The 27,886-nt window shown below is 39.6% G+C and overlaps 1 protein-coding gene across 1 annotated transcript in view; it reads right to left on the reverse strand.

Moving 5' to 3' along the window:
- hppy (MAP4K3-like protein hppy) overlaps nt 1-27,886 on the reverse strand; it is a 385,487-nt gene that overhangs the window by 238,918 nt on the left and 118,683 nt on the right. Inside the window, exons 11-12 of the mRNA XM_067151579.2 lie at nt 14,631-14,707; nt 14,008-14,115 (exon numbers count right to left, since the gene is read on the reverse strand). Of these exons, the coding sequence (XP_067007680.1) occupies nt 14,008-14,115; nt 14,631-14,707 (185 nt within the window). The remainder of the gene's footprint in view (nt 1-14,007; nt 14,116-14,630; nt 14,708-27,886) is intronic.

The raw sequence follows: 27,886 nt of genomic DNA on the forward strand, positions 1-27,886 counted from the left end.
AAGAAGTGCTCAACAAACTAGAGGAAAGGTCTCATGATAATGACATGCACATAAAAAGAACAAAATGAAGATCATGAAGTTTTGTAAAGGAGGAAAAACTAGCAGCAAATGATACAATCCTCTGCAGAAATCAAAAACTAGAAATAGATAAGTTGTTTAAATATTTAGGGGTGACCATACAGGTCACAGGACTCACTTTTATGAAGCATATTAAGGACGGACTGCAGCCGCAATAAAAGCCCCGATTGACATCCGCAATTTCAAATCTCTCTCACTCAGGATCTCAATGTCACTGCTCAGACTCAAAGTCGCCCCTGTGGCATCATATGTTATAGAAATAACATGGCCATATCTGAAATACAAAAATCTTAAAGCCATGATGATGATGATGATGATGATGATGATGCTTGTTGTTTTAAGGGGCCTAACATCTAGGTCATCGGCCCCTTCTTAAAGCCTTAGACTGAGTCAAAGCCAGATCCAAAGTCTCTCTTATAAACCCAAACCGTCAAGCAGCGTTTTTGCTCTCGGAGACCTAAGCAGCTGTACAGGAGGCACGCTCATAGTTCTTGACCTTGTAAGAAGCGTGCACGTGTTTAACCTAGCATCAGTAACCAGTCTGAATCTCAGCTGTTAACATGGAGAGACAGTTAACATTGCAACACTGCACTTTTGTATGTAAAAGTTATTTTAAGTATGAGCACAGATTCACGTAATTGTAAATTAATTTGAAACTACTGGCTCAGTGCTCAATAAAAAACCATGCGCGCACATGAACAGTTTTAACAGAGGAAAAGCTAAAATGACATTGGTGCGAATCTGGAACTGTCACCGAATAAATCACTCGCATAAATAGCACAACAAGTAGGGGTTTCGGTTTCTTCTGCACACAAAGCAACAAAGCTGTTACGCATCAAACCGTACAGGTTTACATCGGCCTATTGTTTAAAACCTACTGACCCAGACACAAGAGAGATATTGCGAGTGGTATCTTGCATCATTGAATGATCGTTTATTCGACTCGCAGCTTGTGTTCTTTCTGGATGAGGCCTGGTTTCATCTTGATGGTCGTGTGAACAGTCACAATTCTCACTATAGGTGTACAGAAAATCCTAATGGTGTTTAAGAAGTCCCTCATTATGATAGGAAGATTGGTATATGGTGTGCTGTTAGCGCAAGACAAATAATTGGGCCTATTTTTTTTTTTTTTTCGAGACAACAGTAAATGCAGAGAGGTACCAAGATGACATTTTAATGCCATTCTTCCATCAGTTAACAGAAGAAGAAAAATCGTGTGGGTGGTTTCAACAAGATTCAGCCCCTGCTCATACAGCAGAAGATTCCCTACTTACAATCTCAGAAGTGTTCGCAGATAGAGTGATCAGTGCTGGTCTATTTCCCCCTCATTCTCCAAATCTAACAGTGTGTGAACTTTACTTGTGGGGTAAACTGAAAGAAAAAGTGTATAGAACAAATCCTCACACATTGGAGGAACTGAAAGAAAACATTCTGAATTACATCAGAAACATTACAGTGGCAGAACTCACTCGCATCAGCCAGATTGTGGTTACCAGATACAATGCCTGTATAATGCAGGAAGGAAGGAAGCGCTATATTATGTTAAAAAATAGAGATCCTTAAAAAGGTCCCGTGCGTCGTATAAGAATGACAAGTTGTGAAAGTGGAAATCGAAAAAGGTTGGTTTTCAAGCGATGTTGTTGTTCATTCAGAGATCAATTGAAATTAAAGTATCGTGACATTGTCTTCTCAAGATGTTTATAAACTAGAAATAATTGTCAATGCGAAGTAAGATAATATAGCGCTTCTCTGGACTCCTAAGCCTCCACGCGCAACAATTACCTAGTTCCAAAAAACTGAAGAGCCTTTCCAACATCCATGTGTTTTGACGTCTATGAATACCTTAAAAAGTGACGTAACTTCTTCGAATATACAACAGCAAACTCAAGAAGCCAGCATTCAACTGATAATTCTTCTTTATAACATCTTTTAGTGCACACTGGACTTTTAATACTATACGGCACACTGAACTTTATTCATAAATAAACAACATAACTTCCGCTCAGTGCTTCGTCAATTGGAAGAGTTATTATTTTTAATATATTGCTGCTCAATATCCCACATGGTATGTACTTTTAAAAAGACTGTACTTGTGTTTACATTGTTTATTTTTTCTTCGATATTTATGCTTTAATTTACTTCAGGCTGATGATGACCTATTACTAGGTCGAAACTAGTCCCTATGTAATTTATACTATTTACATTTTGTATTGAAAAGGTGGACCCAAAATAATATATTAATTTACTCTATTGTAATCACAGTTCAATACAGATCTACCATTATGAAACTTATTTCTTTTAATAAGATGTACAGGATGAACAAAAAGAGGAGACTGAACAGACCGGAAGATCATTCCGATACACAAAGAACCCAATGCCCTCACTGTGGTGCATATTTTCAAGGAGCAGGAGGTGTAAACATTCACATTAGTCGCTCTCATCCAAAATACATCAAACTACCTTGTTAACCAACTTCAGTCAACATGCATCTCAGTCAGAAGACGATATTATTCCCATTGAGCATCAATATCCTGTTCAAGAGGAGACTACTTTCCAGTCAGAATTAAAGGAATGGAAGAACAAATTCACTCAGTTCTCCAGTGAAAACGATTCTGAGTTCGACAAACTTGTGTGGGAGTTGTCGGAATTTCCGAATAACTCTGCCCATCTCTTACCTGATCCAAAACACCCTGCTACTAAATATTACGAAGCCAGTTGAAAACAACATCTCAGACGTCAAGGTAAAACATATAGCAAGTCCTCGAATCCACAACGTGCGACCAAGAGAGAACACCAAGAAAGAAAACGTAAATATGACCATCAGCTCACTCAGTTTCAGTTCTACAATCAGCAAAGGAAAGCTGTGCGTAGGGTACTGAACCCAAAATCTGAATCTTGCAACGTAGATATTTCCAAAATATCTGCTACTTACTCTGATTTATTTTCCATTGAAAATTCCAATATAAGGCATGATTACTGCTCCAAAATCAGTGACGTAAACTGTGTAGAGCTAGATGAAATGTAGTCTCAGAATTACAGAAGAAATCTCTGCGGTAACACGTCAAATTGCAGTAGATACCGCTCCTGGTCCTGACCATGTCTTAGTACGTTCGTCAGGGACGACACAGTATGCGAAATCATAGCAATCATTCCGACTCAAATGCTTTCAACAGGCAAAATACCCCGGTGCCTAAAGAGTGCCAGAACCACGTTGATACATAAGAAAGGCTATGTCAAATGTCTGTGAAACAGGAGACCGGTAACGATCTGTTCGGTAATTAGATGTGTTATTAAAAATATATATTAGATCAGCATTTGCGTTCCTTTGCGACTTTCAGTGAACATCAAAGAGGCTTTAATGACCAGCCAAGACGCCTTATAAATACTTCCATTCTCAGAGGACTCCTCAAGACAGCAAAGACAGATAAGCAAGATGTTACCATAATTTTTTTTAACATATTACTTGTAATATCAAAAGCCTTCGACAACATCGGACATCAGCATCTAAATCTAACACTAGCTGCTGAGCCACTTCCATCTAAAATGAAGGAACTAATCATCTATCTACAGACTGACAATACAACACAGATCAAAACTACTAAGGGTAAAATGAAGCCAATTCGCTTGTTAAAGAGGACATATGCAAGGATCACCATTATCACCAACAATGTATAACCTGGCCACAGATTTCATTTTTGATGAGATAACTGAAGAAAACTACTACAAGCATATGGCAAATCAGTTTCTGCAGAATTGCCCCCTCTTACTATTATAGGTTTCGCCGATGACACAGTCATCATCGGCAAAAATAAGGAAGCAGCTCTGGAGTTGACACACATCGCTATCACATTGTTCCAGGAAATCGGTCTACTGATAAATGTCAATAAATGTGTGGGCATATGCATTTAAAAGGGGAAGCTTGTGGACGGAGTGCTCGATATTCACTAAAACTTTAAGATTAGTACTATTAAAGAAAGAGAAGAAATTTGATATCTTGGTGTCACTTTCAACGAAACGCTCACCATTGATGTAAACTCTTCTCTAAAAATCTTGCACACGAAGTTAGATGCGTTCACAGCCTCACCTTTGTTAAAGGCAGATCAAAAGTTTACTGTTTTGAACAAAGCAGTCAGCCCTACTCTCATGTATGCTTTTCAGACCGCTGAAATTAGACGAGTACTGCTTAGCTTCCTGAAAACTGCCGACAAAATGGTAAAGAGCTCCCTAAAGGAAATTTTGCAGTTACCCACGGATACATCCGATAGTACTCTGTATTCCTATTTAAGATTCAAAGGCTTAGGACTTTTCAAAGCAATCTGGGAAGTACATCTGCAACAAATAAGCGCATGCAACGCCCTTCGCCAAGCCCACAATAGCTACGTTCTTAAGATGTGTGATCTGACATCCGAAACAACGCATTGTTTACAGGCCCTCAACATCCCAGATATTAACCGATTCTCCAATAAAGACAGTGACCTTCCAAATCCAAGAAAAATCCACCATGAACTAAGAAATTCCTAGATTTAAATGAAGCAGCCAACCAGGCAAAGTCGGTAGCCTATCATTACTTAGGCTTAAAAATCAAAATTGGGTAAATAGGCAAGGATATAGCATTTATCAAACAGTGCATTACACAGAATTTAACCCCTAATTTTTTGAAAAGCGTCACGAAACAACGTTTTGTTCCTCCCCATCAACAGGATGTTCAGGTTAGGACAAACAAACTTTGGTTAGAAAATGAACTAAAATTTCTCTATAAGAAGTCATTTTTAAATCATCGCTCATATGAAACTCACTTAGAGGCAGCCACCTTACTCTCAAGTGCTCAGTGGAATCTTTTTCAGGACGAAGTCTAAATCAAGTTGTTCAATATTTTGTCCAAAAAACAGATAACACTAGAGAAAAAACTTGAAGCATTTAAAAATAAGGTAAAACACAGCAACTCCCCTCCAAAACCTAACAGCAAGCCTAAACTCGCTAATGACACTCTACAACAATTCCACCCACCAGTAATTAATCTTTCCACCACCAACTTAGATGAGAACGATATAAGAATTCTTTCGAAAGGTCCAAAGCACAACTGGCCCTGTTTCAACTCGGCCCTTACAGCCTCCAAACTCGTAGTAGAATCAGAAGTTGCTATCAGCAAAATGCCATATGAACTACAAGACGAACTCAGAATGGACGTAAAAAAACAATTAAACAAAAGTTTTTTCTCAAAAAATCGCACTGTGACCCCCATCACCAAAATCAACAAAGACTCCCTTACTGAAAGAAAACAAATTCTCAATCTTAAGAAGAAAGTCAAAGACAACCAACTCATCATTACAAAGGCCGACAAAGGCAACACAACAGTCATTATGGATAAATCAGATTACATTCAAAAAACCAAAAATTTCTTAGATAATGACTCCTTTTCGATAGTTAAGAAGGACCCAACACAATCAATTCAAAGGCAATTGAAACAAATTCTAAAGAGCACATCTTTTCTCCTCACTGAGCAAGAAAAACAAAAGTTAATTACTATGAACCCAGGTCTACCAACAGCTAAAGCACTACCCAAAATCCACAAAACCGGTGTCCCTATTCGACCCATAATAAACTACAGACCAAGCCCCTTATACAAATTATCTCAATTTATCCAACAATTTCTTAATAAACATTATAAATTCTCATCAAATAAATCCATCAGGAACACTGTAGAATTAGTGAACAAACTAAACAGTTTCAAACTTCAACCATATCATTCAATGCACTCCTTTGATATAGTCAACATGTATCCCAGTATAAAAGCCAACTCATTATTCCCGATCATCGAAAAGAACTTACTTGCTAACAATCAACTAAGTAAACTAGAAGTTCAAGACTTTATGACCATATTAAGATTACTAATTAACAATAACTATTTCACATTCGATAAGATCATTTACAAACAAGATGGTTTGGCTATGGGTTCACCAGCCTCAGGAATTTTAGCAGAGATCTACCTTGATTTCCTAGAGCACACCGCCATCGACAATAACATCAAATTTGCTAATATCCAATTCTGGGCGAGGTACGTAGATGACACATTTATAATCCTAGATGAACGCTCCATAGACGCGCCATCCACCCTCAAAAACCTTAATAACATTGACCATGACATTAAATTTACCTTAGAATCAGAGATAAACAACTCCATCAACTTCCTAGACCTAACAATCAATAGGCACCCCTCTACGTTCACATATAGTATCTATAGAAAGCCCACTCAAACGGCCACTACTATAAGAAATGACTCACTACATCCCCAAACACACAAAGCGGCTACATATAATAGCTTAGTAGACCGAGCATTCAAAATTCCGATGTCCAGAAAAAACTTAAATAAAGAATTGAACACCATTCGCTCTATAGCAAAATTTAATGGATATAATGAATCCTTTATTGAAAGAATAATCAATAAATTCAGACACCGCCCCAAAACCACCCTAATAAAAGACAATACTAGCACTGCCACTTTTTCCACATTTACCTTCAATAAAGAAATTTACAACGTCACTAACGTTCTTAAAAAAAAAACCGTTAAAATAGCCTTTCGTACTAACAATAGAAGCACAGAGATCCTACACAACTCTTCATCAATAAATAAAAGTAGTCCTTTTTCTAAATCAGGTGTATATAGGTTTTCTTGCCAAGACTGCAAAAGTTCTTACCTAGGGCAAACAGGACGCAGCTTTAAAATCAGATATGCAGAACATGTCAATGCCATAAAACACAACCGTTTTTCCGCGGTCGGCCTACATATAAAAGAATTTAAGCACAACTTTACTGAAATAAATCAAGATCTTGAGGTACTAGATATTCTAAACAAAGGTTCTTTCCTAGACGTCACTGAAAACCTCTATATTCATTTAGACCAATATTTCAATCCCAACCTAAACTTAAATGATATCTCAGAGAAACCAAAGATCCTATTCGACGTTCTCATTGAATTATTCAAAAACATGAATATCCCGAAAAACAGATCTGTCTTTCACATTATGCATAATACTTTGTCACGCCACACACTTTCACCACATCACCCTCCATATTTCCCCTCCTTCCACTCCTCCTCCCCTACCGCTCCTTCCCTCTCCCCTCCTAATCCAACAATGGCCGCTCCCCAGACCTAAACTATCCAACACGCTCTGTTCCTCTTCATCTCACGCCATAGCTTTACCACCTTATGTCCCGCAATAAACATCATAGAAACCTGCCCCCACCCTACACGTAACGCTGCAACAATACACCACAAATACTGGCACAGTCAACCTCCAAACTCTCAGAAAACGTATTCCTTAATACCAATTTTATATTCTTGTCGAGCTGAATACCGGACCTGCGAAGATTACAAGATTATTTTGTGCATCTACAGAATGGTGTTGTTAATGAAGCTATGTAATATAGAGAGAGACTTTCAAAGGTGGTTAAATGAAGAAATTTATATCATGTTCAAGATCGTGCTTTCACGTCTCTGCACAGTATTTAAAATACAATTTACCGTTGGTCTTTATAGCTATTGTTGAGAGTAAAGGAAAATTTCCTGTTGTGTATGTTTATCAGGAACTCAAGAGAGACTTCATTAGTTAGTCGGAACATAGAAAAAATGATGAACTCTTCTCAGAAGAACTCTTAAGGTTTCACCTTACTTTTTCCTGCCTGCTGGCTCTTCAGAAATGTGTGCGCGTGCGTTTTGTATTCAGGAATCATTCAAGACGAATATTTTCGCACTGCAAGATGTGTGGTTAGGGTTATTTTTAATATGTATAACTTTTGCTTTCTCAACGACTCATTTGTTTCTATATTCTTCCCTGTTTTTATCTCCTCGTAAGATGTGTATTGTTTAATGTAACGCCTTGTGTAATATAAATGTCTACATGCTAGCCTATTTCCCACATTTTGGCTGAAGATGACGCCAAACAGCGTCGAAACTAGTACCAAGTGTAAATATATGTTATAAATAAACTATAACATTTATTGTATTGAAAAGGTGGACCCCTTTAAGTTTCCTATCTTCCATGAACTAAGAAGTCGTGAAATGGCAACTTGGTGCTCTTTGCCTCAGAAAGGGATCGGTGTAGAGTTGTATACAGAGTACACTCCAGCCACTAATTGGATTAGACACCACCAGGGACTTTCTTGTAGCGAATGGCAAGAGGCAATCAAGATGACATCAAACATTTTGCAGTACAAACTATTCCGAGCAGAACTCGGACGGAAACCTCTGTCGCAGATGCGTCAGAGAGAAAGAAACACTGGCTCAGGTTCTGGGTTCTTGCCCCTACGGCAAAGTAGTGAGAAACTTATATCACCACAAGATAACATCACCGATTGCAGAAGAACTCCGTAGCAAAAACTTCCGTGTACATGAAGAAGTCCACGGTTTATCTTCAACAGGGAGTACAAGATGAATTGACATAATTGCTTTTAAAGATAATAAGAAAGGCTTCATTATAAATACGACCCTCCGATTCGAGCACCAAGTCGGCTAGTCTACGGAAGTTCATCTTGAAAAGCAGAACATTTACGCGCCCACCTCCCGTTCTACGAAAATAAATACCAGCTGAATGAAGTAGAGATTATCGGCCTAATGGTTGGTGCTCGAGGCACAATACCTTCCTTGTTCATAGAATTCTGGAAGAAGTTTGACCTGCCTATGAACAGCATTGAAAGAATAGTTACCACCACCATACGTAGATCTGTACATATCCTGAGTCTCATCTGTTCAGACCTCTGTAATTTAAAAAAATCTTTTAACTGCTATATTTCTATATGATAAAACATTCTGTATCCTTATATGCTTTACTTTGTCCATTGTAGCAACCTGTAATTGCGGGAAGTCGTTGATTTGTTTAATAAAAAAAAATATATATATATATATTTTTTTTTTTTTTAAGAACTATCTGTATCTCAAAGTTTGCCCCAACCTTACTTGTATACCAGTTGGCAGAAACTACATCTTTCATACAGGATCTGATGACCACTCACTACTTGTTACCTACCCCAGCCAGTAAAAAGTTCCTAGAAGAGCGATGTCAGAAAACAGCAGAAATAGATCCAGGGTTTTTCCACACCCCAACATGATCAATGAGGAATGGACAACAGCAAACTACGAGCTGAAACACCTCTACATGCGAGGAGCAATACAGGGTTTTCATCATCGCATCTATAATAGGAAAGTGTCCAGTGAATGCGTATGCAAAATCTGCAGACTATACTCTCATTATACCACCTGTTCGAGTGTACACTAAGAACCCTGCCAATCTCCCATTATGGTAAAGATAACTGGCAATGACAGTCAAATATTTTAATTTATATTTCCTTAATCAATCCATACACATTCTTCTTCTTCTTCTTCTTCTTCTTATTCTTCCTCCTCCTCCTATTTTCCCCACACCTTGTGGGGTCGCGGGTGCGAACTGTGTCACACATGTGGACTTGGCCTTGTTTTACTGCCAGATGCCCTTTCTGACACCAAACCTATGTGGAGGAATGTAATCAATATTGCACGTTTCTGTGGTGGTTGGTAGTGTGGTGTGTTGTCTGAATATGAAGGGGAGAGTGTTGGGACAAGCACAAACAACCAGTCCCCGAGTCAAAAGAATTAACAACACACGATTAAAATCCACAACCCTGCCAGGAATCGAACCTGGACCCTCTGAACCGAAGGTCTCAACACTGACCATACAGCCAAGGAATCTGACTCAATCTGTACACAGTGTGTTTAATAAATGTATTATTAGCCTATCTATTCAAAGATAACAGTGTATAAAGATTTGGAGATTGTTCTTTCATGTTTTCATATTTGTTCTTGTGTCCTCTTTCTGTTGCTCCCTCTTCCCATACTGACATGCCATGATGTTCATCCTATTTTGCGTTCCTTTCTTCTTCTTCCTGTCTCTCTATACATGACTTTGTATCAAAAATTAGCTTACGATACCTCAGGGCAGTAAAACTTTTCAATCCAACCTGAGTAAAACTTTGTGGAGGCTCTCCAGTAGATACAAACATGAGTTCCAATATTTTAGCTATCAGCTACAGAATTAAGACGACATGCCACATCCTCTGTTGATTTTCTCACCAAGATGGATTTGCGGATTTTTACAATAAATTTTCTCACTTTTAACCTAAATTCTTGTTAATTTTATGTGAATTGCAACAACAATACTACTACATTTTTTAAACTTATTTCAAACCAACATATGCACCAGTGTTTCTTCAAATATCAAACAAAACACACATAAGAGAAACCAAATACTGCTTACAAAATACAACTCAAAATAGAAAATAAATATTAATAATTTAACAAGCAAATGTTCTTTTCCTTTTAAAAAAAAGGAAATACTAGAAGAATACATAGCAGGGAAAAAGGTATCCAATCCAACAATTTTAGAACTGTTTATTCCCTAAACAGAAGAACTGTATGGACCATGCTTTGATATTTTTTCCAATCATGGAATGGTTATACAAGTGTCCTCAAAGTTTTTTTGAGACACTACATTAGAACATGCAATTAATATGGCCCCAGTTAGTCAACAAGCAACAAACTACGGTGAGCAGTGAGTAAAATACAAACCACCGCAATTCTGCTCTGAGTTTCAGCTACACCCCATCAATTTCACCAAACTGCTCATGCATGGCAAATCCTACAACAACTACCTCTTAAAAATAGTATGGTCAACATCAAATTCTTCAAGATTTATTAAGACCACTCCCTCATGACTACAGGTAAGAGCTATGTAGCAGAAAGACCTGTTCCTCAGAAAAGAAAAATATACTGTATTCTACTGAAATGCCGGTCCTTGAGTAAATAACATAATACAAATAGAAATAAATTTCTAATTAAATTACGGAGAGCTGACATCTTGACAATAAGAGCCGTACTACCATCACCGATATATCTTTACTTTGGATACAAGCAAACAGCCTAGAGCCACATAGAGAGAAAATTGGGTAATTTTCATTCTGTAACTCTCAAAGAAAATGAGTGATACATTTTGTAGTAATTAACTGCAATTATGAGAAAAACTCCCAATAGTGATTAAATGACTAGTTTTTCTTTTCGTTCAGACCTCCTTAGGACCACGGAGCTCTTGATTCTTTACGTGGGTCTGTTGTTTCTTCTTGGCCCAGAAAGCTTTCATTTTCTGGCTGTGTGCTATCTTTCCCTTATCTGTCCACTTCAGTCTGGTGATCCCCGAGTTCCTGCTAGTGATGGACACTGGGACAACACCCTGCATAGTCATCCGTCAGAATTGGGATCGGTCCTGTATAGTGTTCCAGTTGAATTTTTAATTGTTCTAGATCCAATTTCACTGTACGATTCCATTTGTTCTTGGAGGCTTTCCCTCTACCTGTCATGCTGAAGATATTGTTGGTGAGCCTGCAGGTGTCCATGGATATTAAGTGACCGTAGGAGGCTAATCACCTTTTCCTCATGGATGTGATCATGTCTTCCTGATGATCATAGAACTCGGTTTCGTGCCTAATCCTATAGGTACCGTACTCTTCTCTTGTGAGTTCTAATAAACTCCGTAAGTTTTTCCATTCCTTGAGCTCTATATTCCTGAGTGGGCCCTTCCTGGTAATCAAGAGACATTCAAGGGCATAGAGCAAAGGGTATTATTACAGAGTTGTAATATTTAAGTTTTTAAGATTCTTGGAAAGGTATTCAAATGTGTAAATGCTCTTGCAAGAGTGGTACATCCTCTCCAAATTGGCACATCTGGTGTCTATAGCCAACATTTCACTCTCGTTGGCTGATATCCACTTTGCTAGGTACGGTACTTTAAAGTAGTAGTAGTAGTAGTAGTAGCAGTCGTAGTCGTAGTAGTAGTGAATGAACCCGATTTTGCATAGCATAGCATATTAGGTTAACAATTAAAGAAGATGATTCACCAGAAATAAAACATTATACTGAATATTAAAAATGTTGAATGAATGTCAGAAAATGGAATAGCAACAAAGTTTTTTAGAATGTATGACATAGAGGTTTCCCTAGTTCATTGTCACAATAATTCAGGTGACAGTCTCGAGTATACTGGGTGGTTAACCAGCCCCTTGTGATGTAGTTTTATGCATCCCACTGCATTTACTACAATTCTGAAATATATCGGTACCTCTCCCTAAACCATGGTAATATAATGTGATGTGTGGTTACGAGCTAGAAACCAGCAGGAATCATGAACGCCACTATATAAGTACCCCGAATGAACCCGTAAAACGAGCACAGATATGAAGAATATGTTCCTTACAACAGGAGATGCACACATATACCAAGAACAAGTACTGTATATGCTGGAAACTGCACGCTGCATGTTAAACCTTGCAGGAGCTCAGTTGGCAGAAGTGCAGTGGGAGTTGTGATGGTGGACGGTGCTCGAAGGTTTGAATCACACACAAGTATTTTTTTTACTTTGCCACGAATTGCCTGGGATGTGGTAAGGTTGCATACTTGATAGCTTTCACAGACTGATTTGTTTATTAATTTATATAATCCACCTACCCTCCAGAGTTGGTTTTTCCCTCAGACTCAGCAAGACATCCCACCTACACTGCCTAAAGGACAGTATCCTGGAGCGTGAGACATTTGGTTGGGGATTAAAATGGGGAGGAGGACCAGTGCCTCGCCCAAGCGCCTCAACTGCTATGCTAAGCGGGAGCCCTGTACGGGGGGGAGGGGGGAAGGGAAGATTGGAAGGGATAGGCAAGGAAGTGTGAAGTAAGCGGCTGTGGCCTTAAGTTGGTACCATCCCGGCATTTGCCTGGAGAAGTGGGAAACCATGGAAAACCACTTCCGAGGACAGCTGAGGCGGGAACGAAAACCCTCTACTCGGTCAACTTCCCGGGGCTGAGTGGACCCCGGATAGCCCATGTCCATACGGCACATTACAGGGCCAAAAAAAAACAAATCAGACTTGCCTCTGTGATGTAGTGGTGAGTGTGATTAACTGCCACACCCACAGGCTCGGGTTCGATTCTTGGTTCTGCCACAAAAATTTGAAAAGTAGTACGAGGACTGAAATGGGGACAGTATAGCAAGCTTCAAATTACAGCAATAAGCAAACAAGCCCGGGTTTCTCAGTAGACCTCAATAAGTCCTACGGCAGTACTTTGGCAGGGGCGTAAACCTTTTACAATTCAAGGAATAGCTTACTTATTTTTAGGAATGCCTCCTTTTCCAAACACATGAACGATTTCATGCAGCATCTAAAACGTCACTTAGAATATTTTTTTAAAGAGATAAGCTTCCAGCAAAGATAGCAAAGATTAAAAATATTGCATTAACGACTCGGTTAACTGGAATTACAAACAGAGTTGATCTTGACACCAACTTGCTTGATGAATCTTTGCCTCTGAAATAATAACAATACAGCTTTTTGCATTCCACTAACTAGTTTTACTGTTTTCGGAGATGTCAATGTGCCAGAATTTTGAAACTTCCAATGTACGACAACAGGAAGTCTGTCTGTAAATATGTCATGTCTATGGCATTTTATTTTGTGAAGAAGATCTTATCATGAAAGTGTACATGAAGATTTAGTTTCATATTCAGATGCTCATTTTTTCTTGTCCTGAACTATTCATATGCATATTTCTTTCCAAGTAATTCCGTTAAATTTTTATCAACAATTTCATCCTACCCTTGTTCTGAGGAGCAGCTCATTAACACATTATATATGGGTTTTAAAGGCTCAGCACTAAAGTCAATAAAAAAATTTAACAAATATACTAATATTTAATAACTGTATAACAATATTATCCCACCAAGGAGCAATGGTCACTGGTTTAAATCATATGAACATTTTTTAACAGGAATACCTATGATTGTGAACCATGCATGAGCAGAAATTGTGTTAGTGACTACTCTGGATGTAGAAGGTTGCAGGATGAAGTACTCCTGCATACCTGAGTGACATTCTAATGATGGCTGTACCAGTGAGGCGAGGTTTCCGAGCACGACACACCTCTTTCTGACTTTCCTTTCCATTATCCAGTCCCCGTGTTTTGGCTTGTCTGACAATCAGGGCAATACAGTTTCACTTCAAATTGAGCTAACACTTACTATGCAACATTTATATGCCAGCGATAACAATAAGCAGCAAAGCACTACAGCAGCAGACAAAGTATTCAAAAAGTAAACAAATAGCAGTGAAAGTTACATTTCTGTAGTCTTTCATGATGTATGTAAAAGCACTCAGGAAATATATATGCGTTAAAAACCTTCTGTTTATACACATTAGAATTTTGTAATTAATAATATCCAAAAGTTTTATCAATACAGAATTTTTCAATCTTATATAATACTTAAATACTTTACCACGTTTAAGATTTACTGAAAAATGTCAGCAAAATGTTAAATAAAGGGATGAACAATATTTAGAAACTGCATTTAAAATATATGATTAAAATAATATTCTTTAAAAAATTAAATAAATATTAGAATTAAAAAATATTCATTTCTAAAAGAAATAAAATGCTATTACACCTGTATATCTTAGCACAGTTATTTGTAAGGTACGAAAACTTACTTTTCATTCGTCTGGCTGCAACCGTCGTATGCGTTGCTCTTGACCCACTCAGGATTAGAATCACAACTGTGAACAGGCTGAGAAGACACAATTGTAATTTAAAAAGAGAAAAGAAAATGACAAAAATACAAGTAAATCATTAGAAAATTACAAACAAAACCCTTCCAAAAATCAGAAAAAAGATTTTAAACCAAGGGTATAATAATTTGAAGAACCGGCTACGGCAGAGTGTAAATAAATGATGTTACATAAATCAAAACTATAAGGAAGTCGAATGAATTTCATTATTCGATCCTTTCACGAATGTGAACCGTGGTGACCTTGCTGAGAAACCTAAGATGCTGTCGCTCAGCTACAACACACGCAAGCTCCCTAGTTCTCATTCAGTAGGTTTCAGTAACAACTTTGCATGTGGAGCAAGCAACACCAAAATGTGGAATGTGCTTCAACTGCCATGAAATCTCAAGGTTTTGCTACAAAGCTTGAAATCTTGTCATGCTTTCCATGTTAGTAAATTGTGTTCTGGTGATAGCAGCTTTCTTTCAGCAGTTCTTTTGAAGTGAGAAGTGAATTAGATAATCACTATGACAGATGTGACACCAACCTCATCACCTGTACTTTCAGGAGCTCCAAGCTCCCCCCAGAAAGAACTCATAACTGTGAACAGCAGAAAAATAATATCCAAGAGTGATGCTCCTATCCACGCATTGCATAGAATGAGCTGCTGCTTAAGGGAAAACACTATAAGTCAATCAAATCATTCTGTGCTTCACATTCCAAATAACCTCCAAACACTTCAGCAAAAATAAATATTAACCCAATAAACTCGAATGACGAAACATGCCCGCTTGCGAGCACATGGCCTACAACTCTGATGACAAGCTCGGCCCTTGCATTGCCAATGCTCAGATATCTTTCTAAAGTCCACCCAGTTTGTACCAGATGGCTTTTGTGTTAATATTTTCGTATACTAGAAGGTTGAGGCAAGGGTATTTCAAAGTTGCCCTTGTTTGACTTTCACACCACATGTATAGGGTGACTCGGGAATATTTCAAATTCCTTTCAAGCCAGTAGCCAATATGGCAACTAACAGTGCGTGCATTTCTGAACACAAAGAATTAGTGAAGTTAGTTGATAGCGTTTTAGACAGTGATTCTGACAATAGTGTAAGTGAAGATCTTTAGGAATTAGAAGATGATAATTTGTGTGAGGAAGTGCTGAGTATAAATAGTGTAAATTAGTCGAGGAATGTATATATCACTAGTGACTCAGAGAGTGATGATGAGCAAAACCTTTGCTCAGGCCTCCACAACCAAAACATGCAAAACAGGATGACTGGTGTGGGTGGATAAGTGGAGATAACAATCCATTCATTCACCCTTTCACTGCAAACAGTGGTGTTTCTGAGTTTCTATTTCAGAAATATGCGGCCAGAACTCCATCAGAGCTCTCCGTCTTTTTAGACTATATGGACCCATTATTTCCTGTAATTGCTACAGAGACAAATAATTATGCTCAGAAGCAACTTACAGATAAGAATAGGAAAAAGCTAAAAGATGACGAGAAATGGTTTAACATGACGGAGGATGAAATAAAGGCTTATTTTACTTTGTGTATCCTGATGTCCCAGGTTCAGAAACCTCGTATCCAATTATACTGCAGTAAAGATAGATGTATTGAAACTCCTATCTTTCCAGAAACAATGAGCAGGGGAAGATTTCTCCTCATTTTCCGTTTCCTCCACTTCACTGATAACATTTCAGACAAACTGAGAACAATTAGGCCTATAATTTTGCACTTTTTAGACACATTTTCGTTGTTTGAACTGTCAGAAAACACTGCCTTAGATGAATTCCTTATGAAATTTTGTGGTAGGCAGCCATACGTGCAATGTAATCGCAGTCAGAGGTCCAGATTTGGCATACAGATATATAAATTTTGCAATGCAAATACAGGCTACTGCAACACCTTTCATATATATATATATATATATACAGGCAATGATATGATTGACCCTTCCCTACTTGTGAACACTAATGTTGTTATGAGCATGTGTGAACATCTGTTCAACAAAGGTCACACTCTGTATCTTGACAACTGGTACACGTCTTCAGACCAATGTGAAAGAGTTAATGAAAAACAAACATTGTAGGAACTGTCAGGCCCAACAGAAAAAATATGCCACCTGATATTTAGTCTAAAGTACTACAAAATACTACAAACGTGGTCATGCAACAACATTTTGTGCTTCAAATGGAAGGATAACAAAGATGTTCATTTCCTTTCTTCAAACACACAACAGCAAATATTACATCACTGGGGAAACTCAGGAGAAAGTGCGGACACTCCACAGGAAGAAGTAAAAAAAAAAAAAACTGGCCCTTGAGTACCAAGATGGATGAAGGGAGTAGATTTACAACACCAGGTCACTGCCCTCTTTCCCATCATGAGGCAAACAGTCAAAGGACCGGGCGAGTTGGCCGTGCGCGTAGAGGCGCGCGGCTGTGAGCTTGCATCCGGGAGATAGTAGGTTCGAATCCCACTATCGGCAGCCCTGAAGATGGTTTTCCGTGGTTTCCCATTTTCACACCAGGCAAATGCTGGGGCTGTACCTTAATTAAGGCCACGGCCGCTTCCTTCCAACTCCTAGGCCTTTCCTATCCCATCGTCGCCATAAGACCTATCTGTGTCGGTGCGACGTAAAGCCCTTAGCAAAAAAAAAAAAAAAACAGTCAAAGGGTATAGAAAAATATGTTTCTATCTGCTAGACATTTGTTTTTTCAATTCCTTTGTAGTGTACTGTACTTTCTCACAGTTGGAGGGCAGGAAACCCTACTACTCAACTTCCATGTGGCCGTAGCAACACAGTTACTTGTGACCATGCACCTGCCCGATTACAAGGTCAGTGGATGACCTTCACTTAGTGCAACCCCTCTTAGGCTACAAGCTCGAAACTGGGCTCATTTTCCCATGTATATTCCTAGTACTGAAAAGAAGAACAATCCCTCTAAGCGTCTGGCTCCATGGTTAAATGGTTAGTGTGCTGGCCTTTCGTAACAGGGTTCCCGGGTTCGATTCCCAGCAGGATCGGGAATTTTTACCATCACTGGTTAATTTCGCTGGCATGGGGGCTGGGTGTATGTGTTGTCATCATCATCATTTCATCCTCATCATGATGCGCAGGTTGCCTACGGGTGTCAAATCTAAAGACGCGCACCTGGCAAGCCGAACATAACCTCGGACACTCCCGGCACTAAAAGCCATATGCCATTTCATTTACCCCTCTAAGCGATGTTTTGTGCGCCCAAAACAGAAGAAAAGAAATGAGACAACGTGGCAGTGTAAGAAGTGCAAAATTCCACTGCATCTCGCCGACTGCTTTGAAATCTATCACACAAAAACATAATTTTAGGTGAGCACATGTATTCATTCACCTAATAACAAAATTTCAGGTTAATATCTTCCATTGTTCTCTTTTAAAATACATTTTCCGTTGTGCTGCACAAACAGCTTCTCCACTGGGATTTAAATATGAGTCATGACAAGCAGGGGTATTTAAATGAGAGTCCATTGGGTTAACAAGTAACAACAATTGTTTCAACATCCCATATGCATTGGTTAGGAAAGAACCATGCGACCATGCTGAAGCAACGTCAATCTTATCACCTATACGTCAGGAGCTCCAAACTCCTCCTCAGAAAAGTACATGTATAAAAGTAAACAGCTATTATGTACGCAAGTTTTCTCAGACACGCAGAGCACCCTAGCCCTTATTCAGTATGAGGTACTTCATTCCATAGACATATGATCCAATATGGCACCATCAAGCAGAAGTTTCCTCAAAATTAAATCACGTTGTATATGTCTAATATGTAAATTTGTTATGGTAGTATATTTAGGGACTTTCTATTTAAAACGAGAAATATTTTAGCACATGATTATGACTTCCTAGTTGGCCATGTGGTCTAGGAGCAGCATGCCTCCCTCTTACCCGGACGCCCCGGATTTGATTCCCAGCCAGGCCAGCAAATTTTAGCTGGATCCAAGGACTGGTTCAAGGTCCACTCAGCCTATGCGAAAACAATTGAGGAGCTATCTGATGGAGATAGAGTGACCCTGGTCTAGAAAGCCAAAAATAGCTGAGAGGACTATTCATGCTGACCACACATCACCTCATAATTGCAGGCCTTTGGGCTGAGCACCGGTCACTGGAAACACCAGGGCTGTAGCACCATGAAAATGGTTTTCCCATGTAAATCAAAAGGGACACACTGAACATATGTGTACAGCTTGTTCTTTCGTATGGTAGACTTGGGCTCTAACAGACAGGCAGTTGAACAAACGCAGTGTCTACCAGAGAAGAATGGAAAGAAGTTTGCTAGGATTTCCACGAAAGGCTATCGATGAAACAATGAAATTCAGAGCAAAACCAGAGTAAAGGGCAATGGAAGAGAAATCTGGGCTCAAAAGTGGAGTTGAACAAGTCACATAGCAAGAATGGACCCCATGAAGTGGACACGGGTGGTAACACATGCAAATGTTTCTTGGGATTGCAAAGTGCATGTTTCTCAGGATTGCAAAGTGCATGTAAGATAGATGTAAATTTCTGCAGTACCACACTTTACATTGGACTATCTTTTTTCATGAAGTAAATTCTGTTCAGAGTGTTTGATTTTCCACATTTGTTTCACTCTTTGGTTGGTAGTACCGCAGAAAAGACACCAAAATGGCACTCTTTCTCCTCCCTTGACCCTACTTCACAAAGCTAGCACCCAATAAACCGAACGTGTACACTATAATGCCCCAGGAGGACTGAACATTGGGAAATGAGAACCAAAGAGGAGACATTTTTCTTCATACGCTCCAGGGAAACATTGTGAAACAGACTTATGTCTCCGAATGCAAAATCGCTTTCTCCGATAAAAGTTTCGGATCCACCCGCGGCTTGCAGTAAAACCCCGTGTTTTGAGATCTCTAGTGCTTTCAATTGTCACATTTCACTAGAAACACCACATCCTAACTCATGTTTTTCTATCACAAATTTGTAGAGTCGCTCTTTAATTTCCAGAAGCACCTGCGGAATGCTTTGCGATCGCTGTTACTTTTTAGAAGTTTTTCCTTCTTCCGCCAATCACGAATACACGATTCATCAACATCATACTTTCTGCCAACGGCACGATTTCCATATATATCAGCTTCGCTTACAACTCACGCATAGTAAATGACCGCAGACGCCGTTTTGAATCCATCGCTTATTATCGAGACAGCACTTTCACGGGACAGATACGGAACTCGAATGTGAGCGAGGTAGACTTCCGGAACCAACAATCTCAACTCTCGCAAAGTACGATATCCCGCAAGATAAGCTATTCGCACACCCAGCATGCCAGCAACACTTGTGAAACAAATGACAATCGAGCATTCGCAGCAGCGGCTTTCATATTTACCATATACTTACCCATATTCTTTGATTTACCGTATTTCATTACCTTACATTTCACGTTTACATGCCACCGTAACCGTACTGAGAGAAAAAAATTGATCTTGTTTTCAAGAACACAACTAAAACACAATAAGACCTGAATGTCCGTTTACATGCGGTATATTGAGTATGGTAACCATCCTCAAAACTATTTCAATACTCCATGTAAACCTAGTAAATATTTTCAAGAATGAACGGCTTGAATACGACCCGCACCCAAGATTTAGAACCAATATTTTGGGGAAAAAAGTGCGAGTGGTATTCAGGATATATGGTATAGCCTATTATGGATCTGGTACCCCTACCCTCCCATGTGTAGCGGTGAATAAGTTTGAGTGGTGTATTTAAAAGTAGGAAAGATCACAATATGAAGATAAAGTTGGAATTCAAGAGGACAAATTGGGTCAAATATTCATTTATAGGAAGGGGAGTTAGGGATTGGAATAACTTACCAAGGGAGATGTTCAATAAATTTCCAATTTCTTTGCAATCATTTAAGAAGAGGCTAGGACCGAGCTTGATAGCTGCAGTTGCTTAAGTGCGGGCAGTATCCAGCATCCAGTATTGGGGAGATAGTGGTTTCGAATCCCACTGTCGGCAGCCCTGAAGATGGTTTTCCGTGGTTTCCCATTTTCACACCAGGCAAATGCTGGGGCTGTACCTTAGTTAAGGCCACGGCCGCTTTCTTCACAGTCCTAGCCCTTTCCTGTCCCATCGTCGCCATAAGACCTATCCGTGTCAGTGCAAAGTAAAGCCAATAGCAGAAAAAAAAAAAAAAAAGAAGAGGCTAGGAAAACAACAGATAGGGAATCTGCCACCTGGTTGACTCCCTAAATGCAGATCAGTAGTGATTGATTGAATAGCCTAATGCTCGAAGAATGTATTCGTAACTGCTAAACCCATACTAGCACAGAAATCCAGTAAATGCTTCCCATTCCTACTAGCTTCCAAATCTTCCCCGCATTTACCAATCACCCTTTCGTATCCTTCAGCTCTATTTCCAACTCTCACACTGAAATCGCCCATTAGCACTATCCTATCCTTACTATTGACCCTGACTACGATGTCATTCAATGCTTCATAAACCTTGTCAACTTCATCCTCATCTGCACCCTCACACTGAGAGTCCTAATTCCTCCAACTGCCAAATCTACCAGCATCATTCGCTCATTTACGTGCCTAACAGAAACAATGTTGCATGCAATAGTATTCCTGATGAACAGCCCTACCCTACACTCTGCCCTTCTCTTTTTAACACCCGTCATGTACACTTTATAATCTCCTAACTCTTCCTCTTTATCTCCCCGTACCCGAATAGCATTTACTCCTAGCACATTCAGATGTATCCTCTTTGCTGACTCAGTAAGTTCTATTTTCTTTCTTCCATAAGCCCCATTAATACTGATAGCTCCCCATCGAATTCCATTTTGTTCGCCAAGTTGCTTCCAAGGAGTCCCTCGCCTGTCAAATGGGAGAGGGACTCCATTACTCCCATAGGTCCGAAGCTTGCTTAAAATGATCGGAGGTCGGTAAATTCATGATGCAGGATGCTACCCTAGTCACACATAGTCTAAGTGAGGATCTCTCCTCTAACGGGTTAGGGACCACTGGTGGAGCACAAGGAGCACAAGTGAGCACAAGGAGGGGCATGACTCAGAATATGTCCGAGATACCCACTCCCATTCCGTAGCAACTGGGCAACAAATACTAGGACACTCAGCCATTGCCCATGGTTCACAAACTAGGACGTGACTACAGTAACCCACACCATGAACCCCCACATTTAAGGTTAAAAAATCAGGTCCCTGTAAAAACATTAAATACGGGTTCTACTGTATTTGAAAGCTGTGAAAGGTTACAAAATCAAAGAGTATCTAGCAGGGAATAGTATTCTTCCGTGATCACAGGAAGTGTATACTCTCTGGCTTGACAGGTAGTAATCAAACATGGCTCCGTGCAATCACATTACTAAGGATCAGAACATATTAATGAAAGTGTTAGTCGCTTAGCAACCTGCTACGTGCAGAATGTATTGTGGGTTAGGGTAAGCCTTCGCCTGCAATTAGTGGAGTGATCATTTAATGATTTTATTTTATGATTACTCAAAGTTGGCTAATCTCAGAGACCTGTGAATGTCTCATGTTTCTCCGGCAGGTAATTATGGAGAGAATAAAACAAAAAATGAAGCAAATCGGTCCAGTAGAACGGGCGGACAGATTTTCCAAAGCTGTTTCTTAGTAAATTATTTTAATAATAATAATAATAATATTAATAATAATAATAATAATAATAATAATAATAATAATAATAATAATAATAAAAAACCATCAGTACTGCTAACATAGTTTCCTCGGTACTCCGTCATATGCCTTTCCTAAATCTATGAAAAATAAACCATTTATTCACCTCGTAGCATTTTTCAATTACCACGTGCATACTGAAAATCTGTCCTGACAGCCCCTCTGTGGTCTGAAACCACACTGGCTTTCATCCAAATTACTCTCAACCATTGATCGCACCCTCCCTTCCAAAATGCCAGTGAACACCTTACTGATCAATGAAATACCTCGATATTATTGGAATCTTTCCTGTTCCCTTGTTTACAGATAGGTGCAATTACTACTTTCATCCAATCAAAACGTACTTAACTAACATTCGATGCTAATCTTATTACTCTGTGAAGCCATTTTATCCTTGCCTTTCAACTATATCCAAGGTCTAATTTCATCTATTCCTCCTGCTTTATTTGCCATCATTTTCTCTTCTTCAAACGTAATTTCACTAACATCATTGCCATCCTCCCCTTGAGATCAGCTATTTGGAACGTCAACAAAAAGATTTCCTTTCACACTGAGCAGATTTTCAAAATAATCCCTCTGCCTGTCCAGAAATTCCCTGGGATCTGGTAGGCTAAGGCCCTTCAAGGACTGTAGTGCCATGGGGTTTGATTTGGTACTATGAGTTCACCTGATTTACTCAAAACACTATTAGTTTCCTTTTTCTCTCTCTTTGAAAGATTCTTTATTACAATTCAGAAAGGTTTCCCTACTACTTGGTCAAGCTTTGCCACGTTACTACTGAAACCTAGTCAAGAATTGTTTTGTTTTGCTCTGTTATTTTATCTACATACAATTTCCCTGTCTGCATCAGTCCTTGTTTGGAGCCATTTCTAATACGCCCTCATTTTACATATCCAAGCTGCCCCCATTTCACCATAATGTTTGCTTCTTCACATCTTTACACACAGTTGTTCCTATGCACCGCTTGTCATTTCTCCTACTGCAACCCTGTATGCCACCCATTCTCTTTCTATATCCTGAACCAGCTCCATGTCTATTGTTTCAAACTTTTAACTAATCATATGTCTGACTCGTTCGCTGAATGGTCAGCGTACTGGCCTTTGGTTCAGAGGGTCCCGGGTTCGATTCCCGACCGGGTCGGGGATTTTAACCTTCATTGGTTAATTCCAATGGCCCGGGGGCTGGGTGCTTGTGCTGTCCCCAACATCCCTGCAACTCACACACCACACATAACACTATCCTCACCACAATAACACGCAGTTACCTACACATGGCAGATGCCGCCCACCCTCATCGGAGGGTCTGCCTTACAAGGGCTGCACTGGGCTAGAAATAGCCACACGTATTATTATGATTACTAATCATATCCATGTACTTCTAATTTACGCATCCAGGCAATCCTCTACCCTTATTTGTTAGCGGACAGATTTCACTTTATCCTAGGCCTAGAGACAGTTTACTACAGATCATATAGTGGTCTGTATCATAGAAAAGTCCCCAGAATACCCACATATTCCTAGTAAATTTCCTGAATTCAAAGTCGGTTATGATATAGTTTACCCTCCCATGTGTAGCAGTAAATAGCCTTATGCTTGAACGATCTATTCGTAATTGCTAATCCCATAATAACACAGAAGTCCAGTGTAAACATTTCCCATACCACGGAAAACCATTTTCAGGGCTGCCGACAGTGGGGTTCGAAGCTACTATCTCCCGAATACTGGATACTGGCCGCACTTAAGCGACTGCAGCTATCGAGCTCGGTGAGACAATTCTCATCCTAATTCCTTTAACAGAAACTATGTTATCTGAGTATTCCTGATGGACAGTTCTACACCACAATGTGCCCTTCCCTTTTTAACACCTGTTAACCCTTTCAAGGTCAGGTTTTCTAAACACTCACATTCCCCACAATTTAGGTTTTTACAGGAACATGAAGAGCCTCCGTGGCTCAGACGGCAGCGCGTCGGCCTCTCACCGCTGGATACCGTGGTTCAAATCCCGGCGACTCCATGTGAGATTTGTGCTGGACAAAGCGGAGGCGGGACAGGTTTTTCTCCGGGTACTCCGGTTTTCCCTGTCATCTTTCATTCCAGCAACACTCTCCATTATCATTTCATAGCATTTATCACTCATTAATAAATCACCTTGGGAGTGGCGACCCCATTGTAATAACAGCCTATATATGCTTCATTCATCCATCCCTGACCCGGTCAATGACTGGAAAAACAGGTTGTAGGTTTTCATTTTCACAGGAACATGAATAAACCTCTCTATAAATAGCAAATCACACTCATGGGACATTATATTCACAAAAGTGGATAAAATACAGATGAAATGAAAAACAACAATATCACACAATTTACCTGTTTAAAGTTTTTTTTGGTATGATATTCCTTTAAAGCATGGGGCTGGGCACAGAGTTTTGTTGCAGTCCTTGAACTGGTATATTGTCCTCCTGGTCATCTTCTCCCTTCTTGCAGTGTGTGCACACACATGGCACACTCTGGATGGTGGTTTCCCTCCTGGTTGGTTTGGGGGAATAACAGAAAGGAAATGTCGCTGGGTTAACCTTGCAGATGTATCATGATTTGAAGGCTGGGCTCCAGTAGGTCGTGTGGCTCTTGGAGGAGCATTCTCTGCTAGCGATTGGATGACTTCCTTTCTTACGCCTTATAAGGTCTCTTTAGTCCTTTCAAAACCCTTTCCAAAATGAAGCTGTTCAGAATTACAATCTCCAACAGGTGGAAGTATAGCTTTTTATACTATTGTATGGATTTTCATGATGGCCGCACACCCGTAATCATCTGGTCAGATCTATCAACTGGTCCCATTTTCTGGTTGTAGTCCTGAACAGACACTGGGATAATTCTCCATTGTCCTGTTGCTCTTTCAGTCTTACCTGTATCAACCATTCCACTAGTATGAACAGTTGTGAGCATGTTTACTTCCCTTATATCCATCTATTTGACAGCAAGAAGGTTTGAGTTATGTCTTTCTACTACCTCACCTCTTCGTAGTTTCGTAGTGGACCTCGGCATTCCCCTTCTGTCTTTCCTCACTGTTCAACAGGCATGAGTACACTGTGCATGCAGAGCTTCTAGAAGTTCTGGACTGGTGTAAAAGTTGTCCATATAAAGTGTATGTCCCCGATTGAGATATGGTTTCATGAGAGTGAGGACAACGGAAGCTGAAAACCCTATCACCGGGCGAGTTGGCCATGTGGTTAGGGGCGCGCAGCTCTGAGCTCGCATCCGGGAGATAGTGGGTTCGAACCCCACTGTCGGCAGCCCTGAAGATGGTTTTCCATGGTTTCCCATTTTCACACCAGGCAAATGCTGGGGCTGTACCTTAATTAAGGCCACGGCCGATTCCTTCCCATTCCAAGGCCTTTCCTGTCCAATCGTCGCAATAAGACCTATCTGTGTTGGTGCGACGTACAGCAAATAGCAAAAAAAAATAAAAAATTAAAAAAAGAAAACCCTATCTGTGAATCTTCAAGTTCTGTTGTGGCTCCAGTATATACAATAATATCTAAATTGTATCCAGTCTCACAGTCACAAAGTACAAATATTTTCACACCAAATCTACTTCTTTTTGAGGGAATGTATTGCTTGAACGCTAAGCGTCCTTTCCTTTCAACAGAACTAGACTTTTGTCGATCCATAAATCTGTAAAAGGCTGAAATATGGCAGGGAAAGTTTGTTTCAGGTGTGAAATAATAGGCCGGATTTTGTCTAGTCTGTCGCCTTGAGGTTGGAAATTGTTGTCACTGAAATGAAGGAACCGTAGAATTGCTTTATACCAGTTACAGGACATGAAATGTGAAAAAAAAGGAATGTGAATGAGAGGATTGGTAGACCAGTATTCTTCTAAACTATGTTTGTTTACATGACCCATTAGCATACTTATTGCTAAAAATAAATACATTTCTTCGACAGTAAGATCAGTCCATTTTGATGCTCGGGATGTGGGAGAAATGACCAAATTATTCACTACGTATTGCACGTGATACAAGTTCGTTTCTATGACTATTTTTCCCACTAAGGTATGCGGAAAAAGTCTTTTGAAAGTATCTACTTCTGGAGAGTTTTCAGTCAAAGATTGATACAGGATTCCGGCTAGACCAGGCTTATAGCTGAAATCAGTAGGTAAAAATTTATTATTACTGTTTCTTTTTCTCAGACCCGGTGATCAGTTGATACATTTCGTTTCTGTCTCTTTGAGGTAGCTGGTTGTAATTCTTCATCACAGTCACTTACACCTTCATCGTTGACAGTTGAAACTTCGGGTACAATATCGTCAACACTTTCACACAAATCTGAACCCTCACTTTCATCATTCATTAATATTTCAAACACTTTTTCATCAGCTTTCAAAACTTCCGCATGCCTGCAAGCAGCCATGTTTTTCAGATCGTATTGACTCGCAAGTGTGGTAGACATTCACATGAAAAATTTAAGTTAACAGTGCTCCCAAAGAGAATACAAATTAGCACAAGCTTCCGTAATATAGCCGATAGATAGCAGATACAACAAATTTTTCAATCATTGCTGAAAGTCAAAGAGAAGCAAAGATATGATGCTCGGAAGTTCGACACGCAATATATTGCGCTGTAACTGCTGTGGCACTTCCTGTGAGACGCAATATATTGCGCCGTGACTCGGAAGGGGTTAAGAACACTTATCTCCTCCTCATCTCTCCTTACTCAAATATCATTAACTCCTAACTGATCCAAATGCACCCTCTTTGCTGACTCAGCTAGTTCTACATTCTTTCTTCCATAAGCCCCATAGAATTCCATTTTGTTCGCCAAATTGTTTCCAAGGAGTCCCTTGCCTGTCAAATGGAAGTGGGACTCAGTTACCCATAAATCCGAGGATGCTACCTTACTCGCACACAGTCCCAGTGAGAATCTTTCCTCTAATGGGTTAGGGACCACTGTAAAAATGAATGAAATACATTTAGAACTCTGATCGGTACCACTAGTTCACAATCCATAACAGTTCAAAGTCAGGTCATATCATTTTGAATCAAACAGCAGGCATCATAACCTTCAAATTTAGTCAGGGCAAACTAAAAGAAAAAGAAGACTAATGAGGTAGTCCTCAGCTTGTTAAAGAGGGGGAAAAAAAAAAAAAAATTCTAACATTCGTCAAGGAATGAAAGCTCAGGAACATTGGGCACATCGTGAGAGGGGAACGATATGAACTTCTCCAATTCATCAAGGGGAAAATTGAAGAAAAACGATCTGTGGGGAGACTGAGAAATTCCTGGCTTAAGACCTGCGCCGTTGGTATGAACAAACTTCCATCAAAATCTTTCAAGCTTTTTTTTTTTTTTTTTGTTATCAGTCAATTGGATCGTCAACCTTTGGAGGGAGACTGTGTTCTAAGGAGAAAAAGAAGAAGAACAAGAAAGATTTTTAACAGTAAATGAGTAAGCTTCCAAGGAAAACTAGTATTGCTCAATGG

Source organism: Anabrus simplex, chromosome 7 (assembly GCF_040414725.1).
Source record: "Anabrus simplex isolate iqAnaSimp1 chromosome 7, ASM4041472v1, whole genome shotgun sequence".
Classification (NCBI taxonomy): Eukaryota; Metazoa; Arthropoda; class Insecta; order Orthoptera; family Tettigoniidae; genus Anabrus; species Anabrus simplex.